This window comes from Cherax quadricarinatus, chromosome 17 (genome assembly GCF_038502225.1).
Source record: "Cherax quadricarinatus isolate ZL_2023a chromosome 17, ASM3850222v1, whole genome shotgun sequence".
Lineage (NCBI taxonomy): Eukaryota > Metazoa > Arthropoda > Malacostraca > Decapoda > Parastacidae > Cherax > Cherax quadricarinatus.
This window is the reverse complement of record NC_091308.1, coordinates 47,860,277-47,879,550: the sequence shown is the minus strand read 5'-3', so window position 1 is coordinate 47,879,550 and position 19,274 is coordinate 47,860,277. Positions and strand designations below refer to the sequence as shown.

The following is a 19,274-nucleotide window of genomic DNA, read 5'->3' as shown; positions in this document are numbered from 1 at the left end:
TATACAATTTATCGATATATATTTAGAGCCAATCTTTCCAAGTGTAAAGTGTTATGTGATGTCTTCTCTGTGTTTCAGGGAGTGCAGTTCAAAGGAAGTCAGGTGCCTCCAATAATTTAGGTGCTTGACTGAAATTATACAGGCAGTAAAATTTCTCTGTACATTCTCTAGATATTCAATTTTCCCTTACTTAAAAGAGCCTGTTACTATACAGCAGTGCAGCAACATGCCCAAAATGCTCATGCATGCTAGTGGCTTTCTTTATGTTTACACACATTGTATACATACACATTATATACATATGCAAAGAAATAAATTTTGAATTTGAATTGAATACAGGGATCCTATGGCTTAACATTATTAAGGGGTAGAGGGTCTCTCTTCAAGATGATTGTCCTTTATATCAAAATTATGAGAATATAAATCTGGGATGGATGTAAGGCGGTGTAGGTGGATGGTGGGTGTGAAGGTTCTAGATGGTAGGGACTTGTACATCCAGCAGATATGTTGGAGCACTTTACATTGGAATAAGTTTAAACTGTGACTTTTGGGATTTGATGTGCTATTGTTGGAGTGCAAGTAGGGAAATTAGATAGCCAGACTTGAGTTCTGGAGGTGGGAAGTGTAGCGCTTTCATTCTGAAGGATTGGTGAGGATGTTACAGTTCAGAGGGCCTCTTGAATTGTGACTTCTATTCCACTGGGGGATATTACACTACAATTCTTATTTCTTTAGGCAGTACACATTATGTATTTTACAAGTAATAAAACATTGGTTGACACAAAAGCCACTAGTATACAATACATTTTGGGAAAAATTATCCTAATGCTTAACACTTCATGGTCCAGACCTCGAAAATGAAACTTGCTCTCGATGTCAGAAAATTAAAAAAAAAAAATCTGAAATGATAGATATTTTTTTTTCAGAAGATAATGACACCAAAAGTACAAAATTTGATGGAAAACTTATGGAATTACGCTGGCACAAAGTTAACGATCTCTGCACATTTTACACATCATTCAGTCATTCAGTTATTTCAACTACCCTATAGACCTCAGAATTCAGTAATTTGGCCAATTTCACACAAAATTAAATAATTGCCAATTAAAAATAGAGTGCATAATAAACAAGGTAGACATTCCTGGCACTAAAACAACATTTCCCCTGTTCATTAGTCTTGTCCCCAGGTCTCTCCTATATTACATTTGCTTTCCATTTTGAATTCTTATTCACACAAAAATAGAATATTTTATCTATTTCTCAAATAATGATATATAACCAGAAAAGTGTGTTCATGGTTTACAGCATCCCAATAATTGAATCATACCTATTAAAAAACCATAAAACAGACGGGGGATTGTAGGGAGACCTTACCTCTTCTCTGGAATATCGAGAAAAATGAAACATTTCTGCTACCTTGAGCTCAGTTTCAAGCTACTTCAGTTCCAGAAACCTATCAAAATTATGTCTATGTCAGTAATATGTGTTCCATTCTATTATATGATACCAAGAAACTGCCAGTAAAACCAAAAAAATCTGAGAACACCACAAATTTGCTATATTAAACCATACACATGGTCACAGTTTTGTTTTTCCCATCATACACCACGTTGGACGGGTTCTTTTTATATGGTGCACACTTACTGAACAGACCCATTCTTTCATATCTATGCCAAAATTTACCACTCCCAGCTTGTCTGAGTATCACAGAACTATTTGGCGGACCCTGACCTCAATTTCATAGTTCTACTTGACGGCCACTGAAAGGGTTAAATGTTACTTAAGATTTAGACACAGACTATTAAGTAAGATTTCTTATGGTGTTGAATAAGTGATCATGAATGTGTTTCCTTCAAGTTATGCCACCTTGGTGGAAATTAGCTGATGTAAAAAAATTAATTTATATTATTTTATTTACTTTGATAGTTGGAGGTAACATCACGAGGTGAATGGGTTCGTCTGATTCCTTCACTGGATGGTGGAATATTCCGATTTGATGGCGAGGGTGTTGAAGCACTTCCTGTTACTGCTGATACTTTACTTCATTCCTCTTTCAAGTTTAATGCTGACACAATTTTCACAGGTACAGTTTAAAGAGTTTCATTTTTGCTCCATGTGTATCATATACTATTAGAGGGTTAATGGAGGTTTGACCATCCATCATGTTTGTGCAAGAGTGTTAGACTGGAGCGAATGAAGATTCCCAGTAAGTGGTGTTTATGGCTTGATGTGGTGTTGGGGTGTGAGCAGGGATGCAGGGAAATAGGCTGGCCAGACTTTGAGTCCTGAGGTAGGAAGTATGGAATCTGTGTTCTAAAGGAGGGGTGATAATGTTACATCACAGGGTCAAATGAACTGATGTCAGTGAACATATGGTAAGACAGTGATTGAGTGAATGATGGTGTGGAAAAAGACACTTGCATACGGTTCAGGACATTTATTAAAGGAAATGTCACCATGAGTGGCTTCATCATTCCTAATACAGAGTAAGCTAAAACAGGTTAATATATAGTGGATGATGCAAGTGACTGAAGCCGAAGTAAAGTAAGACACTAGGTATGACAAATCGCAGAAAATATTTTCAACATGTTGGCCGTCTCCCACCGTGGCAGGGTGACCAAAAAAAAAAAAAAAGAAACACGTTTACCATCATTCAGTACTTTCACCATCATTCTATACTTTCACTATCTTTCACACATAATCACTGTCTTTGCAGAAGCACCCAGATATGACAGTTTAGAAGTCACTCCAAAGAGCCCGTATCCCAAACCTCCCTTTTAAAGTGCAGGCATTATACTTCCCACCTCCAGGACTCGAGTCTGGCTAACCGATTTCCCTGAATCCCTTCACAAAATATTACCCTGCTCACACTCCAACAGCTCATCAGGTCCCAAAAATCATTCGTCTCTGTTCACTCCTATCTAACATGCATGCTGCAATCCAAGTCCCTATCACACAAAACCTTTCACTCTCTTCCCCCATACTTTCCTAGGATGACCCTTACCCCTTGTCCCCTCCACTACAGATTTATATCCCCTCCAAGTCAATCTGTTTTGTTCCATTCTCTCTAAATGACTAAATCACTTCAACAACCCCTCTTCAGCCCTCTGAATAATACTTTCAGTAACTCCATGCCTCCTAACTTCCACACAACGAATTCTTTGCATAATATTTACACCACACATTGCCCTTAGCGTGCATGAGCGTGTTAGATAGGAGTGAATGGAGACGAATGATACTTGGGACCTGACGATCTGTTGGAGTGTGAGCAGGGTAATATTTAGTGAAGGGATTCAGGGAAACCGGTTATTTTCATATAGTCAGACTTGAGTCCTGGAAATGGGAAGTACAATGCCTGCACTTTAAAGGAGGGGTTTGGGATATTGGCAGTTTGGAGGGATATGTTGTGTATCTCTATACGTATATGCTTCTAAACTGTTATATTCTGAGCACCTCTGGAAAAGCAGTGATAATGTGTGAGTGTGGTGAAAGTGTTGAATGATGATGAAAGTATTTTCTTTTTGGGGATTTTCTTTCTTTTTTTTGGGTCACCCTGCCTCGGTGGGAGACGACCGACTTGTTGAAAAAAAAAAAAAAAAAATTGCCCTTAGATATGGCATCACTGCCTCCAGCCTCTTCCTCTCTGCAGCATTTACAACTCATGCTTCACACCCATATACATGTATTAGTGTTGGCACCACTATACTCTCATACATTCCCTTCTTTGTCTCCATGGATAACATTTTTTGTTTCCACAGATATCTCAGTGCACCTTTTTTCCTTCATCAATTCTGTGATTAACCTTGTCCTTCATAAACCCATCTGCTGATGAATCTACTCCCAAATATCTGAACACATTCACTTCTTCCATACTCCCTCCCTCCAATGTGATATCCAGTTTTTCTTTGTTAGGTAAAAGGACATAAGTGCAACTAATGTGACATTTTATTGTGGCAATGTTTTGCTCTATAGGAGCCTTATCAAGCTGTAACAGCTTGATGAAGCTCCTGGAGAGCAAAACATTGCCACAATAAAATGTCATATTAGTTGCACTTGTGTCCTTTTACCTACCATATTGGCAGTAATTCTTTACCTAACTCGTTTGATACCTTCATCATCTTACTTTTATCTACATTCACTTTCAACTTTCTTCTTTTACACGCCCTTGTTATTTATGTACAGTATTTCCAGTGTTAAAAGTTATTGCATTAACTTATTTTTATTAAAAGTCTTTATTTTATTTTTCAGGAGGAAAAGCAACGGAAGTATGGGGGATGGCAGCAAGCTCTGGGCGGGTGATTTATGTGTGTAACTCATTGGGGTGTAAACGCCAGCGAACTGCATCAAAGCCCAGCAATATACTTGTTGTACGACGGGTTACTCAGACTGTGCGTGCTGTGGATCCCAAGTCAGGGGATGAGAGGTATGAGTTTCACTTGTGTTCAGAACTGGGGGCTACATACTACTTAAATGCTGCCTAAACATTTTAGTAAGTGATAATGTCACATACTCCATGTATGGTAAACCATCATGTAATGTGCCAGTTACATTTCTGGGGATCAGTACATAATGTACAATAGCATTACATAAGGGGAAAACAAGGTTATGTTTCAGACACCTCCAAATTTCCAAATAATTTTTTTCACTAGTGTGGTATGAAAAAATTGCTACAGTCTAACTTGGCTTACATTCTGGTAGCTAATACTTGTTAAGTTTGAAGAGTGTGGATATGGTTGATGTGGTCCTCACTAAACTGATACATTGAGGCATCTGTGGCAACAAAAAACTTTTTCTACAGAGGCAAAAAGGTAAATGTACCAGAATATAGTGGTACCAGCACTGTTGAATGGATGTGAAGCATGGGTTTTGAATGTTGCCATGAGGAGGCTGGAGACTGTACATATGTCATATTTGAGGGCAATGTGTATTGTGAATGTTTTGTAAAAAATTTGGAGTATGGAGATTAGGAGGAGGTGTGGAGTTACTAAAAGTATTATTCAGAGGGCTGAGGAGGAGTTCTTGACATGGTTTGGACATTCAGAGAGGATGGAGTAAAATATGGTGACCAGGAAAGTGTATAAATCTGGGACAGGGAAGAAGGGGGTAGGGGTTGTCATAGGAAATGTTGGAGGGCGAGGTAAGGAGGTTTCGAGTGCTTGGGGCTTGGACATCCAACAGGTTTGTGTGATCTTTTTAGGAGCGAGCAGAGGCAAGTGGTTTTCTACAATTTGACATGCTGTTGAAGTGTGAACAAGGTAATATGTTCTTATGTTCTTATGTTTGTTAGTGGGATGAATTGTAAAGGTCCTGCCTAGTATGGGCCAACAGGCCTGCTGCAGTGTTCCTCCTTTCTTATGTTCTTATGTTCTTATGTTCTTATGTAATATTTATGAAGGAAGTCAGGGAAACCAGTTAGCTGGGATTGAGTCCTGGAAGTGGGAAGAACAGTGCCTTTACTTTGAATGAGGGATTGGGGATTTGGGTGTTCATGCTTCTGGTAAGACAGTGATTGAATATGTGACAATGAAAGCATTTTCTTTGTCAGGTCACCCTAGCTTGGTGGTGACAGCCAAAGTGTTACAAATTTTTTGGGGTAAACCAAACTTGCAAGTGTTGGTATATATAGCTGACAATAACTCCATGTTGTCAAAAGTGCTGAATAACCTTATAACTGAGAGCACTTTAATGCAAAAACTTCCTCCTTTTCTCTATTACCCTCATGTTATATGGGGGTTGCTACTTTATCTTGTATTGTTTCTCACCAGGTGGAACTTTAGTGTGGGCGAGCATGAATTAAACCTAGCTGGTGGTGGATGTGAGTCTGTCAGTACCAAGGAGACACCTACTGACTTCTTACCCACCCTTCACTTCGTTGTTCCAGATGGCACTATTATGGGAATGGATGCCAAGGGCAGGCTCATTTGGCAACAAAAGGTAGGATGCACAAGTTCTTAATAATACAGTAGAATTAAATGATGTTTAAAAGTTATTTAAGAAGAGACAAGAGAGGAGAGAAAGAGAGAGAGTGCAGTGGTTGTCATTTTTTCAACTCCTTTTTTTGGATTTGTAGCATGACCATTTTTTATTTTAAATTTAAGTAATGATTTGCAATTTTTGTGGGTAGTAAGTTGTTAGACAGCCACCCAGGGAGGTACTACTGTTCTCTCATATTGGTGTGAATGAGAAAACTTAAATATTTTACTGTGGCAGGATTGCTGGCCTTTCCTTTCTGTCTCATGGTACTACTGTTCTCTCATATTGGTGTGAATGAGAAAACTTAAATATTTTACTGTGGCAGGATTGCTGGCCTTTCCTTTCTGTCTCATGAACATTCAGTATTTTTTTTTTTTTTTTCAACAAGTCAGTCGTCTCCCACCGAGGCAGGGTGACCCAAAAAAGAAAGAAAATCCCCAAAAAGAAAATACTTTCATCATCATTCAACACTTTCACCACACTCACACATTATCACTGCTTTTGCAGAGGTGCTCAGAATACAACAGCTTAGAAGCATATATGTATAAAGATACACAACATATCCCTCCAAACTGCCAATATCCTAAACCCCTCCTTTAAAGTGCAGGCATTGTACTTCCCATTTCCAGGACTCAAGTCCGACTATATGAAAATAACCGCTTTCCCTGAATCCTTTCACTAAATATTACCCTGCTCACACTCCAACAGATCGTCAGGTCCCAAGTATCATTCGTCTCCATTCACTCCTATCTAACACGCTCATGCACGCTTGCTGGAAGTCCAAGCCCCTCGCCCACAAAACCTCCTTTATCCCCTCTTTCCAACCCTTTCGAGGACGACCCCTACCCCTCTTTCCTTCCCCTATAGATTTATATGCTTTCCATGTCATAATACTTTGATCCATTCTCTCTAAATGACCAAACCACCTCAACAACCCCTCTTCTGCCCTCTGACTAATGCTTTTATTAACTCCACACCTTCTCCTAATTTCCACACTCCGAATTTTCTGCATAATATTTACACCACACATTGCCCTTAGACAGGACATCTCCACTGCCTCCAACCGTCTCCTCGCTGCTGCATTTACCACCCAAGCTTCACATCCTTATAAGAGTGTTGGTACTACTATACTTTCATACATTCCCTTCTTTGCCTCCATAGATAACGTTTTTTGACTCCACATATACCTCAACGCACCACTCACCTTTTTTCCCTCATCAATTCTATGATTAACCTCATCCTTCATAAATCCATCCGCTGACACGTCAACTCCCAAGTATCTGAAAACATTAATTTCTTCCATACTCCTCCTCCCCAATTTGATATCCAATTTTTCTTTATCTAAATCATTTGATACCCTCATCACCTTACTCTTTTCTATGTTCACTTTCAACTTTCTACCTTTACACACATTCTGAAACTCATCCACTAACCTTTGCAATTTTTCTTTAGAATCTCCCATAAGCACAGTATCATCAGCAAAAAGTAACTGTGTCAATTCCCATTTTGAATTTGATTCCCCATAATTTAATCCCACCCCTCTCCCGAACACCCTAGCATTTACTTCTTTTACAACCCCATCTATAAATATATTAAACAACCATGGTGACATTACACATCCCTGTCTAAGACCTACTTTTACCGGGAAGTATTCTCCCTCTCTTCTACACACCCTAACCTGAGCCTCACTATCCTCATAAAAGCTCTTTACAGCATTTAGTAGCTTACCACCTATTCCATATACTTGCAACATCTGCCACATTGCTCCTCTATCCACTCTATCGTATGCCTTTTCTAAATCCATAAATGCAATAAAAACTTCCCTACCTTTATCTAAATACTGTTCACATATATGCTTCAATGTAAACACTTGATCTACACATCCCCTACCCACTCTGAAGCCTCCTTGCTCATCCGCAATTCTACATTCTGTCTTACCTCTAATTCTTTCAATTATAACCCTACCGTATACTTTTCCTGGTATACTCAGTAAACTTATTCCTCTATAATTTTTACAATCTCTTTTGTCCCCTTTCCCTTTATATAAAGGGACTATACATGCTCTCCGCCAATCCCTAGGTACCTTCCCCTCTTTCATACATTTATTAAACAAAAGTACCAACCACTCCAACACTATATCCCCCCCTGCTTTTAACATTTCTGTCATGATCCCATCAGTTCCAGCTGCTTTACCCCCTTTCATTCTACGTAATGCCTCACGTACCTCCACCACACTTACATTCTGCTCTTCTTCACTCCTAAAAGATGGTATACCTCCCTGGCCAGTGCATGAAATTACCACCTCCCTTTCTTCCTCAACATTTAAAAGTTCCTCAAAATATTCTCGCCATCTACCTAATACCTCCCTCTCCCCATCTACTAACTCCCCTACTCTGTTTTTAACTGACAAATCCATACTTTCCCTAGGCTTTCTTAACTTGTTTAACTCGCTCCAAAATTTTTCCTTATTTTCATTAAAATTTCTTGACAGTGCCTCTCCCACTCTTTCATCTGCTCTCCTTTTGCACTCTCTCACCACTCTCTTCACCTTTCTTTTACTCTCCATATACTCTGCTCTTCTTATAACACTTCTGCTTTGTAAAAACCTCTCGTGAGCTACCTTTTTCTCTTTTATCACACCCTTTACTTCATCATTCCACCAATCACTCCTCTTTCCTCCTGCCCCCACCCTCCTATAATCACAAACTTCTGCCCCACATTCTAATACTGCATTTTTAAAACTATTCCAACCCTCTTCAACCCCCCCACTACTCATCTTTGCACTAACCCACCTTTCTGCCAATAGTCGCTTGTATCTCGCCCGAACTTCACCCGAACTTCCTCCTCCCTTAGTTTATACACTTTCACCTCCCTCTTACTTGTTGTTGCCACCTTCCTCTTTTCCCATCTACCTCTTACTCTAACTGTAGCTACAACTAAATAATGATCCGATATATCAGTTGCCCCTCTATAAACATGTACATCCTGGAGCCTACCCATCAACCTTTTATCCACCAATACATAATCTAACAAACTACTTTCATTACGTGCTACATCATACCTTGTATATTTATTTATCCTCTTTTTCATAAAATATGTATTACTTATTACCAAATTTCTTTCTACACATAGCTCAATTAAAGGCTCCCCATTTACATTTACCCCTGGCACCCCAAATTTACCTACTACTCCCTCCATAACATTTTTACCCACTTTAGCATTGAAATCCCCAACCACCATTACTCTCACACTTGATTCAAAACTCCCCATGCATTCACTCAACATTTCCCAGAATCTCTCTCTCTCCTTTACACTTCTCTCTTCTCCAGGTGCATACACACTTACTATAACCCACTTTTCACATCCAATCTTTATTTTACTCCACATAATCCTTGAATTTATACATTTGTAGTCCCTCTTTTCCTGCCATAGCTTATCCTTCAACATTATTGCTACTCCTTCTTTAGCTCTAACTCTATTTGAAAAAACTGACCTAATCCCATTTATTCCTCCCCATATATGCAAATGTATGTATTTTGTTTTGCATACTTATCTGAGTTTTCTTCAGAATTTCTTAATAATTCTTTTTCTTGTATTTTTTTTTTCATATTCCAAGGGGAAGCAGGTTAAAATTCTTTTATCTCCTGTGTATTGTAGGGGATTACTGAAATATCAGGAGCAAGGAGCTTGTGATCCCTTCTGTATCAGTTACTGATAAAGTGGCTCTCAGGAAATTCTGAAGAGAAGTTACAAAGATTGATGGAGGAGTTTGGGGGGTGAGAGAAAGAGGGAAGTTAAAAATGAACATAGAAGAGACTAGCTGAAAAGAATAAGCAAATGTTTAGGTAGTGAAGTACCGCATATCAGATTGAAGGGGAGTATGGAGGAAGTGAATTAAAAATTATTTTTGTTATTAGTAATTCAAATTGATTACCTGTAATCATAAGCTAACCTATAATCCTAAAAACAATTAAACTCAATAAAAGTGTTTATTGTTAACCCTTTCGCTGTTAGTCCCATAATATTACGGTTTGCAAGCCAGTGTCAGTCCCATAATACAGTGAAACCTCGGTTTTCGTATGCCCTAGTTTTCATACAATTAGGTTTTCGACAACTTTTTTCGTCAAAATTTTGTCCCAGTTTTCGTACCTGGAGAGGGATTCGGGGGCCAACGCCCCTGTGGCTCGGTCTGAGACCAGGCCTCATGGTGGATCAGGGTCTGATCAACCAGGCTGTTACTGCTGGCTGCATGCAAGCTGATGTACGAACCACAGCCCAGTTGGTCAGGTACCGACTTTAGGTGCCTGTCCAGTGCCTTCTTAAAGACAGCCAGGGATCTATTGGTAATTCCCCTTACCAAGGTCCCAAGTACCATTCGTCTCCATTCACTCCTATCTAACACGCTCACGCACGCTTGCTGGAAGTCCAAGCCCCTTGCCCACAAAAGCTCCTTTACCCCCTCTCTCCAACCCTTTCTTCACTCCTAAAAGATGGTATACCTCCCTGGCCAGTGCATGAAATTACAGCCTCCCTTTCTTCCTCAACATTTAATTTATTTTTTTTTTTTTTTTTTTTTTATTATCACACCGGCCGATTCCCACCAAGGCAGGGTGGCCCGAAAAAGAAAAACTTTCACCATCATTCACTCCATCACTGTCTTGCCAGAAGGGTGCTTTACACTACAGTTTTTAAAACTGCAACATTAACACCCCTCCTTCAGAGTGCAGGCACTGTACTTCCCATCTCCAGAACTCAAGTCCGGCCTGCCGGTTTCCCTGAATCCCTTCATAAATGTTACTTTGCTCACACTCCAACAGCACGTCAAGTATTAAAAACCATTTGTCTCCATTCACTCCTATCAAACACGCTCACGCATGCCTGCTGGAAGTCCAAGCCCCTCGCACACAAAACCTCCTTTACCCCCTCCCTCCAACCCTTCCTAGGCCGACCCCTACCCCGCCTTCCTTCCACTACAGACTGATACACTCTTGAAGTCATTCTGTTTCGCTCCATTCTCTCTACCTGTCCGAACCACCTCAACAACCCTTCCTCAGCCCTCTGGACAACAGTTTTGGTAATCCCGCACCTCCTCCTAACTTCCAAACTACGAATTCTCTGCATTATATTCACACCACACATTGCCCTCAGACATGACATCTCCACTGCCTCCAGCCTTCTCCTCGCTGCAACATTCATCACCCACGCTTCACACCCATATAAGAGCGTTGGTAAAACTATACTCTCATACATTCCCCTCTTTGCCTCCAAGGACAAAGTTCTTTGTCTCCACAGACTCCTAAGTGCACCACTCACTCTTTTTCCCTCATCAATTCTATGATTCACCTCATCTTTCATAGACCCATCCGCTGACACGTCCACTCCCAAATATCTGAATACGTTCACCTCCTCCATACTCTCTCCCTCCAATCTGATATTCAATCTTTCATCACCTAATCTTTTTGTTATCCTCATAACCTTACTCTTTCCTGTATTCACCTTTAATTTTCTTCTTTTGCACACCCTACCAAATTCATCCACCAATCTCTGCAACTTCTCTTCAGAATCTCCCAAGAGCACAGTGTCATCAGCAAAGAGCAGCTGTGACAACTCCCACTTTGTGTGTGATTCTTTATCTTTTAACTCCACGCCTCTTGCCAAGACCCTCGCATTTACTTCTCTTACAACCCCATCTATAAATATATTAAACAACCACGGTGACATCACACATCCTTGTCTAAGGCCTACTTTTACTGGGAAAAAATTTCCCTCTTTCCTACATACTCTAACTTGAGCCTCACTATCCTCGTAAAAACTCTTCACTGCTTTCAGTAACCTACCTCCTACACCATACACTTGCAACATCTGCCACATTGCCCCCCTATCCACCCTGTCATACGCCTTTTCCAAATCCATAAATGCCACAAAGACCTCTTTAGCCTTATCTAAATACTGTTCACTTATATGTTTCACTGTAAACACCTGGTCCACACACCCCCTACCTTTCCTAAAGCCTCCTTGCTCATCTGCTATCCTATTCTCCGTCTTACTCTTAATTCTTTCAATTATAACTCTACCATACACTTTACCAGGTACACTCAACAGACTTATCCCCCTATAATTTTTGCACTCTCTTTTATCCCCTTTGCCTTTATACAAAGGAACTATGCATGCTCTCTGCCAATCCCTAGGTACCTTACCCTCTTCCATACATTTATTAAATAATTGCACCAACCACTCCAAAACTATATCCCCACCTGCTTTTAACATTTCTATCTTTATCCCATCAATCCCGGCTGCCTTACCCCCTTTCATTTTACCTACTGCCTCACGAACTTCCCCCACACTCACAACTGGCTCTTCCTCACTCCTACAAGATGTTATTCCTCCTTGCCCTATACACGAAATCACAGCTTCCCTATCTTCATCAACATTTAACAATTCCTCAAAATATTCCTTCCATCTTCCCAATACCTCTAACTCTCCATTTAATAACTCTCCTCTCCTATTTTTAACTGACAAATCAATTTGTTCTCTAGGCTTTCTTAACTTGTTAATCTCACTCCAAAACTTTTTCTTATTTTCAACAAAATTTGTTGATAACATCTCACCCACTCTCTCATTTGCTCTCTTTTTACATTGCTTCACCACTCTCTTAACCTCTCTCTTTTTCTCCATATACTCTTCCCTCCTTGCATCACTTCTACTTTGTAAAAACTTCTCATATGCTAACTTTTTCTCCCTTACTACTCTCTTTACATCATCATTCCACCAATCGCTCCTCTTCCCTCCTGCACCCACTTTCCTGTAACCACAAACTTCTGCTGAACACTCTAACACTACATTTTTAAACCTACCCCATACCTCTTCGACCCCATTGCCTATGCTCTCATTAGCCCATCTATCCTCCAATAGCTGTTTATATCTTACCCTAACTGCCTCCTCTTTTAGTTTATAAACCTTCACCTCTCTCTTCCCTGATGCTTCTATTCTCCTTGTATCCCATCTACCTTTTACTCTCAGTGTAGCTACAACTAGAAAGTGATCTGATATATCTGTGGCCCCTCTATAAACATGTACATCCTGAAGTCTACTCAACAGTCTTTTATCTACCAATACATAATCCAACAAACTACTGTCATTTCGCCCTACATCATATCGTGTATACTTATTTATCCTCTTTTTCTTAAAATATGTATTACCTATAACTAAACCCCTTTCTATACAAAGTTCAATCAAAGGGCTCCCATTATCATTTACACCTGGCACCCCAAACTTACCTACCACACCCTCTCTAAAAGTTTCTCCTACTTTAGCATTCAAGTCCCCTACCACAATTACTCTCTCACTTGGTTCAAAGGCTCCTATACATTCACTTAACATCTCCCAAAATCTCTCTCTCTCCTCTGCATTCCTCTCTTCTCCAGGTGCATACACGCTTATTATGACCCACTTCTCGCATCCAACCTTTACTTTAATCCACATAATTCTTGAATTTACACATTCATATTCTCTTTTCTCCTTCCATAACTGATCATTTAACATTACTGCTACCCCTTCCTTTGCTCTAACTCTCTCAGATACTCCAGATTTAATCCCATTTATTTCCCCCCACTGAAACTCTCCTACCCCCTTCAGCTTTGTTTCGCTTAGGGCCAGGACATCCAACTTCTTTTCATTCATAACATCAGCAATCATCTGTTTCTTGTCATCCGCACTACATCCACGCACATTTAAGCAACCCAGTTTTATAAAGTTTTTCTTCTTCTCTTTTTTAGTAATTGTATACAGGAGAAGGGGTTACTAGCCCATTGCTCCCGGCATTTTAGTCGCCTCATACGACACGCATGGCTTACGGAGGAAAGATTCTTTTCCACTTCCCCATGGACAATAGAAGAAATAAAAAAGAACAAGAGCTATTTAGAAAAAGGAGAAAAACCTAGATGTATGTATATATATATATGCATGTGCGTGTCTGTGAAGTGTGACCAAAGTGTAAGTAGGAGTAGCAAGATATCCCTGTTATCTTAGCGTGTTTATGAGACAGAAAAAGAAACCAGCAATCCTACCATCATGCAAAACAGTTACAGGTTTTTGTTTCACAGTCATCTGGCAGGACGGTAGTACTTCCCTGGGTGGTTGCTGTCTACCAACCTACTAAAACTAAACAACGTCTTAGCGTCTATGACGGTACTCAGGAGTCTGTTTCACTTATCCACAACTCTATTACCAAACCAGTGCTTTCCTATATCTTTCCTGAATCTGAACTTTTCCAACTTGAAGCCATTGCTGCGAGTCCTGTCTTGGCTGGATATTTTCAGCACACTATTTACATCCCCTTTATTTATTCCTGTTTTCCATTTATACACCTCAATCATATCCCTAATTCTATGCCTATCTAGAGAGTGCAGATTGAGGGCCCTCAGTCTGTCCTCATAGGGAAGATTTCTGATACATGGGATCAACTTTTTCATCCTCCTCTGTACGTTTTCCAGTGCATTTATATCCATTCTGTAATACGGTGACCAGAACTGTGCAGCATAATCTAAATGAGGCCTAACCAGGATATATAGAGTTGAAGAACAACCTGAGGACTTCTATTATTTATACTTCTTGATATGAAGCCAAGGATTCTGTTAGCTTTTTTGCGAACACTTATGCACTGTTGTCTTGGTTTCAAATTACTGCTAACCAGAACTCCTAAATCCTTTTCGCAGTCAGTAGTATTAAGATCTACACTATTCAGTTTATAAGTGGCATGGTTATTGTCCTGCCCAACATTTAGCACTTTGCATTTGTCTATATTAAGCTGCATCTGCCACTTCTCCAACCACTGCATCAGTCTATTCAGATCATCTTGGAGTGCACTGATGTCCTCAATAGAATGAATTGGACGGCTTATTTTGGTGTTGTCAGAAAATTTGCTTATGTCGCTATTTGTTCCCTCATCTATATCGTTTATGTAAATTGTGAACAACAAGGGGCCCAACACTGATCCCTGTGGAACACCGCTTGTGACGTGCCCCCATTCTGATTTCTCCCAATTTATGCAAACTCTTTGCTGCCTATTTGTCAACCACACCTCTACCCAGGAAAAAATTTCTCCTATTCTGTGTGCCTTAAGTTTCCTCAAAAGTCTCTGATGTGGAACTGTATTGAAAGCCTTACTGAAGTCCATATACACAGTATCATATTCATTACCATGATCTACCTCCTCAAACACCTTAGCGAAAAAAGTTAGTAAATTCGTAAGACAGGAATGCCCCTTAGTAAAACCGTATTGATATTCATTTATCAATTTATGCCTATCAAGATGGCTACGAATTGCCTCGGCAATTATTGATTCCATAAGTTTTCCCACTATGGAGGTAAGGCTTATTGGTCTATAGTTCAAAGCTAAGGACCTGTCACCTGCCTTGTAAGTAGGTATTACATTTGCCATTTTCCACTTATCAGGCACTATGCCAGTTTGTAGCGATATGTTGAAAAGATTAGCCAAAAGTTTGCAAAGTTCCTCTTTACATTCCTTTAAAACCCTTGCAAAAAATTCATCAGGGCCTAGGGATTTGTTAGGTTTTAATTTCTCTATTTGTCTGAGGGCCATGTCACTAGTTACTGCAATCGTGCATAGTTTATTATCGTCCTGTTCTACATAATTTATTATTTCTGGAATTTCGCTAGTATCTTCCTGAGTAAAGACTGAAAGGAAGTAAGAATTGAAAATTTCACACATATCCCTATCACTGTCAGTGATCTGACCTGAGCTACTCTTTAGTGGGCCAATCTTGTCTCTAATCTTCTGTATACCTGAAAGAACCCTTTTGGGTTAGTCTTAGAATCCCTTGTGACCTTAGCCTCATATTCCCTTTTTGCTTTTCGTATTCCTTTTTTTATTTCTCTCTGTAACTGAATACAGTGGACCCCCGCATAACGATTTTAATCCGTGCAAGAGGGGTAATTGTTATGCGAAATAATCGGTATGCGAATGAATTTTCCCCATAAGAAATAATGGAAATCAAATTAATCCGTGCAAGACACCCAAAAGTATGAAAAAAAAAATTTTACCACATGAAATATACATTTTCCCACACACAAAGAGAAGGATACATGCACAATAGTAGAGTAGTACATGCACAGTATATATTGTGCATGTACTAGTCTACTAAATGAAGAATAAATGACACTTACCTTTATTGAAGATGCAGCAATGACTGATGAGACACTGTGTCCTGGGAGTGCCTTTTCCTCCTGAGTACTGTAGGTCCTGTTTGGCATTTTCTTCCAGAACAGGCCTTATCACACTGTGTATGCCACTACGATTCTTAAATCTCTCAAACCAACCTTTGCTGGCTTTAAATTCACCAATATGAGCACTAGTTCCAGGCATTTTTCCCTGTTCACCTGGGTGTTAGTCGACTTGTGTGGGTTGCATCCTGGGAGACGAGATTAAGGACCCCAATGGAAATAAGTTAGACAGTCTTCGATGACACTGACTTTTTTGGGCTATCCTGGGTGGCAAATCCTCTGGGGTTAATTGTTTCTTGGTATTCTCAATAAGCCACACCAACAACGGTGCTACAGCAGCAGCAGCAGCAGCTGACGGTGGTACAGCAGCAACAGACGATGCTACAGCAGCAGCAGACGATGCTACAGCAGCAGCAGACGATGCTACAGCAGCAGCAGCAGCTGACGGTGGTACAGCAGCAACAGACGATGCTACAGCAGCAACAGACGATGTTACAGCAGCAGCAGACGATGCTACAGCAGCAGCAGCAGCTGACAGTGCAGCAGCAGCAGCAGCTGACAGTGCAGCAGCAGCAGCAGCAGCTGTACCACCAATAGTAGCGATGGTTGATTGGGGTTTATTATACAACCTGGCCAGCTCGGAGACACGCACTCCACTTTCATACTTATCAATGATCTTTTTCTTCATCTCTATTGTAATTCTCACCCTTATTGCTGTAGGGTTGGCACTAGAAGCTTTCTTGGGGCCCATGGTCACTTATTTTCCAGAAAAAGCACCGAAAACACTGTAATAATACGAAATATTCCGATTGTATGCTTGGATGTTACCGCGGAGGCTGGCTGGTAAACAATGCCACCGGCGGAACATGTGAGCGTGGCTGAGGCCGCACATTGGACGCGTCTCGGACGAAAATCGGTGAGCGGGTTTTTAAGCGGTATGCGAGGCAAAATTTTTGCGATTAAAGCAAGCGGTATGCGGATTATTCGCTATGTGATGCCATCGTTATGCGGGGGTCCACTGTATATTGATTTCTTAACTGCCCTTCCCCTCTTTTGATACTCCTATATATGCCTATGGATAATGATTGGCAACAAAATTAATATTGAGATTATGCAAAACGTATGAGGTTTGTGATGGTGTCATATGTACTTACATTGTTCACCTCTGTTTATGAAGTTTAACCCTTTGACTGTTTCAGTCGTATGTATACGTCTTATGAGCCACCGTGTTTGACGTATGTATACTAAAAAATTCTAGCAGTTTCAAATCAAGCAGGAGAAAGCTGGTAGGCACACATGTGAGAGAATGGGTCTGTTTGGTCAGTGTGCACCATATAAAAAAAAGTCCTGCAGTATGCAGTGCATAATGAGACAAAAAAAAAAATCCAACTGTTTTTTTGGATTAAAATGCCGACTTTGTGGTGTATTTTCGTATAGTATTTATGGTTGTATTCTCGTTTTCTTGGTTTCATTTGATAGAATGGAAAACATATTATAGAAATAGAGGTGATTTTGATTGGTTTTACTATGAAAAGAACCTTGAAATGGAGCTCAAGGTAGGGGAAATGTTTGATTTTTGCCGCTGTTCAAAAGTAAACAAATGATGCCATTGTCCAATAAATGCCCAACTAGCCATTCTAATATGTAGTCATGAATGGGTTGATGTTATTTATACAATTATTACAATATTGCAGTAAATCTTCTATTTTTTGTTTGAATAAAAATTCAAAATAGAAAGCAAGAGTAATATCAGAGGGGCCTGGAGACATGGCTGATGAACAAAGAAAATGTTATTTTAGAGCCAAGAATGTCTGCATTGTTCATTCTGGACCATTTTTTGAAATTCATATTTTTTAATTTGCGTGAAATTGGCTCAATTGCATATTTCTGACCACGTTATTGGGTAGTTGAAATCGGTAAATGGGCAGTTTCTTGTACTCAATTGATAGAACAAATGGAGTTCTAAAGAAATTGCTATGAGTTTGGTCGACTGGAACAACGGAATTAGCCAAAAATAGGGCTCAAAGTGGGCGAAATCGCCAATTTGCAAACATTGCCAAGGTCTCTAACTTCGCTATAGTGTAATTCTGTAAGTTTTCCATCAAATTTTGTTCTTTTGGTGTCATTATCACCAGGAAAAGATTCTCTATCATTTCATAAGAAAAAATTATTTTTTTGTTTTTTTAAATTTTTCAACACCAGGAGAAACCTCAGGATTTGGGGTTTCGACAGTCACAGAGTTAAATACAATGAATGCAGTACAGTGGACCCTCGGTTATCGGCCATTCCACTTATCGGCCAACTCGGTTATCAGCTGGTTTTTCGGCTTCCGGTTATCAGCCGTTATTTCGCTTATCAGCTGTATTGGACGTGTCCACCACCACTCGCGTGTTCCTGAGTCAGCGTGGCTGTGTTTCTGGGTGATTGAGGAAGCTTCTGCTCATTCATTCAAACATTTCACTATAATCCATTGTTTTTGGTAGTAACCATGGCCCCAAAGAAAGTTCCTAGTAAAGTTCCTTTGGTAAAGAAAGTGAGAAACATGATAGAATTCAAGGCAGGCAGGCATAGAGGCAAGGAGTGTAGCAGAAAGGCAGGGAGTGTAGCAGGGAGGGAATGTAGCAGGTAGGCTACACTCATGAATTATTCATTACTTCTCCCTTTGTTTATGATGGCATCTAAAGGTAGTTGTTAGAAACGATTAAACTCAGTGAACATGGCAATAATATGGCTGTGTGGTGTAGCCCAAGGGGGATGGGCTACATATGTGTACTGTAACTACATCTACTGCGGCCTACACTGACTTCTTTCAAATAAATACTACTCACCTCTTGCCCTACATTAAGACTACAAATATTTTGAGGTATGTAATGAATGTACTCTGTTTTCTATATGTGAAACTATAATTAATCTTTAAAAAATGTATTTTTTGCTAATATTTTTGGATGTCTGAAACAGGTTAATTGGATTTACATTAATTCTTATGGGAAATATTATTTTGGTTGTTGACCTTTTCGGTTTTAGGCCGACCTTCTGGAATGGATTACGGCCAATAACCG

At 39.9% G+C, this 19,274-nt stretch overlaps 1 protein-coding gene across 6 annotated transcripts in view; it reads left to right on the top strand.

Annotated features, from left to right (window-relative positions):
- The window catches only part of PEK (pancreatic eIF-2alpha kinase), a 118,740-nt gene that overhangs the window by 7,085 nt on the left and 92,381 nt on the right, over positions 1 to 19,274 (top strand). For 5 of the 6 annotated variants that reach the window (XR_008406647.2, XM_053773431.2, XM_053773433.2 and 2 more), the window contains exons 3-5: positions 1,927 to 2,083; positions 4,249 to 4,423; positions 5,766 to 5,934. Coding sequence is in view for 5 of the 6 variants with exons in the window: in XM_053773431.2 (XP_053629406.2) it covers positions 1,927 to 2,083; positions 4,249 to 4,423; positions 5,766 to 5,934 (501 nt within the window). In the remaining variant the exon portion in view is untranslated. Of the gene's footprint in view, positions 1 to 78; positions 121 to 1,926; positions 2,084 to 4,248; positions 4,424 to 5,765; positions 5,935 to 19,274 lie in introns of all 6 variants that reach the window. The other variant, XM_053773436.2, reaches the window with a different exon arrangement.